A 4,709-nucleotide genomic window follows, 5' to 3' on the forward strand; every position below is an offset into this window, starting at 1 on the left:
TAACCTCAAAGTTCTGGGATTAAAGATTCCTCCTGCCAGGCAGTGGTGGCATATACCTTTAATCCCAGCACTTGGGAGGCAGAGGCTGGTGGATTTCTGAGTTTGAGGCCAGCCTGGTCTATAGAGTGAGTTCCAGGACAGCCAGGGCTACACAGAGAAACCCTGTCTCGAAAAACCAAAAAAACCCAAAAAAACAAAAAAAAGGTTCTTCCTGCCTTAAGCAGTAAATAACTAATAAATAATAAGGACCAATGATATTTTATAAGATACAATGAAGTAGCTCCTCCCTCCAAAAACCCCATGAAGTGGTCAAAATACTAAATACTTCCCTGTACACCAAGACTGCTAGAAAGCTGTGCAGAGGTAGAGCAGGTTACAGAAACTCATGTCTCCAGCATCTGCTCTACAAGAGAGAGACATCTATTTACTAATGCTGGACATTCTGAATGGAAATTGGAAACTAATTTTCTTCATGAAGGCTACTTAGTATTTATTACTAATTTTCTCTCATATGTTTTGTGAGCTATTTGTGGACAGATCTCTCTCTGAGAACTGCTAATTCTTACATTTTCCACATCCTAGTTAATACCCTCACTTCAGTTCCTCTTACTAGGGAATGTAAATATCTTTCTACCCTAGGTGTTGCCCTCATTTTCATCCATCATCCAAGACATTTTTAAGCCCTGGGACTCTTACTTACTTCTCACTGTTCAGTGGTCCCATCAATATGTACAAGGTCTATACCTAAATATAATGAAAGCAATATACAGTAAATCAATAGCCAACATCAAACTAAATGGGGAGAAACTTGAAGCAATCCCACTAAAATCAGAGACAAGACAAGGCTGCCCACTCTCCCCCATCTATTCATTATAGTACTCAGTGTCCCATCCTGAGCAATTAGGCAACAAAAGGAGGTCAAAGGGAGACAAACTGTAAAGGATGAAGTCAATATGTCACTATTTGCAGATGATATTACAGTATACATAAGTGACCCCAAAAATATCCACAAGGAAACTCCTACAGCTGGTAAATAACTTCAGCAAAGTGGCTGGATGCAAAATTAATTCAAACAAATCAAAATGTTTTAATATATTAATTTTTGCAATTATTCTTAGGAATCTGCCTCAAGGGGAAAAATATATTTCATTGTATGGGGGTTCATAATGATATTAACTTAAGTATTTCAAATAATAGATTATTTGTAGGAGGAGACTGCAGTTGGGATGTAAAGTGAATAAGTTAATGAAAAAATATCAATAGTAGAATAATGGATGATATAAAGCTGTTTTAAGTATATAAAAGCATGCAAAGTATGCATGCTGCTAACAAGTTAAGATTATGGACCTCTTGAAGCTGGAGAAATGACTCAGTGCTTAAGAGCACTTACTGCTTTTTCAGAGAACCCAAGTTGAGTTCCCAACACCTCCCTGGTAGCTCACATTAATTTCAGGAGTTTTGACATCCTCTTGTAGCCTCCAGGCATCAGACACACTAAAGAAAAAGTAGTAAATGTTCTTAAATGACTATGGACCTCCTGCTTTGTGGATTTTTACACTTCCAGTTTCCACCCTAAGGAGATTAATTGCCCTTACAGAGAAGTCTGTAAGTGAAGCTTGGCTTGTTTTTTTTTTAACTGTACTATTTGTTTTGTTTCTTAATATGTATTACTAATTTTCTCCTCCACAGTGGTAATAGGGCCTCAGAAATATGCTAAGTAAATGATGTTTTATATATCCCTAGCCCAAAAACTTGTTTTAGGTTTTGCTGTGTATCCTGAGCTGGCCTTGAACTTGCTGTATAGACTATACTGGCCTTGAACTCAAAAATGTAGCCTTCTTGTCCCCAAACTCATAATCCTCTTGCATCAGCCTCCTAAAATCTGAGGTGACAGTTATGTGCCATATGAAAACTCTACATTTTATGAAAACTCTGCACCTTTACATTTTTTTGTATTCATATTTGACTCAGTTTGAGACTATAAAACTTATAAGCAAGAAAATGTCACTGGGTAAATGTCTTTCTAACTTTTAATCTAAAGTTGTTTTCAAATTAAATTTCTCCACTGTTTCTTTCTTTCCCAGATTTGGGGATGCTGTAAAGGGGAATTTGGTTGTAGGCACCTTATCCTGGCCATCCCCATGGGTGATTGTTATTGGCTCCTTCTTTTCAACATGTGGGGCTGGACTTCAGAGCCTCACAGGTGCACCTCGGCTGCTACAGGCTATTGCCAAGGATAACATCATACCTTTCCTTAGGGTGAGTGATGGTTTGCTTTACCCTCTGCTTTTTATGAAAAATGTTCCCCTTTTCAGTTTTAGAATTGGGAGATCATAAATGTAGAGACATGTAGAGTTTTAGTACAAGGCCCTCAAAATCCCTTGTATGTGTTTATATATGATTGCTATGAACTTATTTTTCAGATATCTGAAATGGGCACATTGTGTCAGAGCCCCCATGCCTGATGTTTTTCCTCATATGTACAGGTTTTTGGTCACAGCAAAGCTAATGGAGAACCTACCTGGGCCTTACTTCTAACTGCTGCCATAGCAGAGCTGGGAATTCTCATTGCCTCCCTGGATCTTGTGGCCCCAATTCTTTCCATGTAAGAGCCACTTTATTCTCAACTATGGTTGCTTAATGATAAATAACATGATTTCTATCAGTCATCCAAAAGTAGTGAAGACAGAGTTGACTAAGCATAGGCTTCACTTTACTTAAAAGAATATGCCTGAGATGGGGCTGAATCTATGGATCAGTGTTTAATGGCATGTATGGGTCTTCCAGAAGAGCTAAGTTCAGTTCTTAGCACCCATATCAGGTGGCTCACTCCACGTATAAGTCCAGTTCCTAGAGACCTGACACCTGACCTCTGTGAGCACTCAAGTGAACACACACAATTAAAACAAGTCTTTTTTTTAAAAAAAGATTTATTTATTATTATAATTAAGTACACTGTCGCTGTCTTCAGACACACCAGAAGAGGGTGTCAGATCTCATGACGGGTGGTTGTGAGCTACCATGTGGTTGCTGGGATTTGAACTCAAGATCTTCGGAAGAGCAATTGGTGCTCTTACCCGCTGAGCCATCTCGCCAGCCCATACAAACTTTTTTTTTTCCGAGACAGGGTTTCTCTGTATAGCCCTGGCTGTCCTGGAAATCACTCTGTAGCCCAGGCTGGCCTCGAACTCAGAAATCCACCTGCCTCTGCCTCCCAAGTGCTGGGATTAAAGGCATGTGCCACCACTGCCCAAAACAAGTCTTTAAAAGAATACTCCTGAGAACCTTTGTATAAGGCTAACTTTTATAAATGACTGTGATTTTATGGAGGGAGGGGTCCTACATACAAGTAACTTGTATTAACTTCAAAGGTTAGAGTCCTATCTTCTTTCCCTTCTATTCCCTGCCCCCTTATTTTCATAGTGCTTACATTTGAACACAGGGCCTTGTATGCTCTACGCATGTTCTCTACTACTGAGCTACATCCTCTAGCCCCTGCCTTTATTTTATGAGTCATTAGCAATTGATTTCACTGTTGGCTTCTATTTGTTTACCTGTGGATTACTAATGATTTATTGTCCACCTGACATTGTGAATATAAAGATGTATAAGGCACACGGTCTCAAGGAACTGATGGTAGGTCAGGAATCCATGAGTCCCCTATTAGTACAATGAATGAACAATGGTAAAGGTAACTCCTGGGTGCCACCACAGCACAGCACAGCACAGCACATAGAGAGGAAGTTTCTGTAGGAAGTGGCATGTATCTTGATGATGACTAGTTGTCTGAAGGAGGGTGTATCTTAGTCTGCAGTTCCAGGGGATTCAGTGCACTCTTCTGGCCTCTGCAGTCACTATTACACATAAAAGTAAATAAAACTTTACTTGGTATGGTGATACATACCTTTTAATTCCAGCCCAGGAACCTATCTGAGTTTGAAGCCAGCTTGGTCTATATATCTAGACAGTTCTAGGACAGTCAAAGTTACATAAGTGAGACTCTGTCTCAACAAAAAAGTTTGTGTTGGGGGGGGAGACTAGAAGTTGAAAAAAACAAAGTGCAAGCCTGAACTAAGGTGAGGGCACTAAAAAAGCAAATAAATAAATTTTGGAAGTTTGAAGTAAACAGAATTATAGTTCTTGATAGGTAAATATGGAGGGGGCGGAGAATGAATAAGGAAGTAGAAATATGTACTAAGTCCTGAACATCTTGAGTAAAGGATAGTTGTGCCTGCTGGGCAGTGGTGGCACATGCCTTTAATCCCAACACTTGGGAGGCAGAGGCAGGCAGATTTCTGAGTTCGAGGCCAGCCTGGTCTACAGAGTGAGTTCCAAGACAGCCAGGGATATACAGAGAAACCCTGTCTAGAAAAAGAGAGAGAGAGAGAATGGTTGTGCCAGGCCCAAGAGATGGCTCAGTGAGTAAGAGCACTCTGCTCTTCCAGAGGTCCTGGTTTCAAATCCCAGCACACACATGGCTATGTAATGCCAGTCCAAGGGGATCCAATACCTCTTCTGCCTCCACAGGTTCTCAGCACACACATGGTACTCAGACATACATGCAGGAAAACACATACATATTTTTTTGTGTTTGAGACAGTGTTTCTCAGTATAGCCTCACTCTGTAGACCAGGCTGGCCTCAAACTCAGAGATGTACCTACCTCTGCCTCCCAAGTGCTGGGATTAAAGATGTGTACCACCACTGCCT

At 40.4% G+C, this 4,709-nt stretch overlaps 1 protein-coding gene across 4 annotated transcripts in view; it reads left to right on the forward strand.

Annotated features, from left to right (window-relative positions):
- Slc12a6 (solute carrier family 12 member 6) overlaps positions 1-4,709 on the forward strand; it is a 90,276-nt gene that overhangs the window by 70,246 nt on the left and 15,321 nt on the right. For all 4 annotated transcript variants that reach the window (XM_031371341.1, XM_031371342.1, XM_031371343.1 and 1 more), the window contains 2 exons: positions 2,085-2,259; positions 2,487-2,605. In XM_031371341.1, the coding sequence (XP_031227201.1) occupies positions 2,085-2,259; positions 2,487-2,605 (294 nt within the window). The remainder of the gene's footprint in view (positions 1-2,084; positions 2,260-2,486; positions 2,606-4,709) is intronic.

Source organism: Mastomys coucha, unplaced genomic scaffold (genome assembly GCF_008632895.1).
Source record: "Mastomys coucha isolate ucsf_1 unplaced genomic scaffold, UCSF_Mcou_1 pScaffold15, whole genome shotgun sequence".
NCBI lineage: Eukaryota > Metazoa > Chordata > Mammalia > Rodentia > Muridae > Mastomys > Mastomys coucha.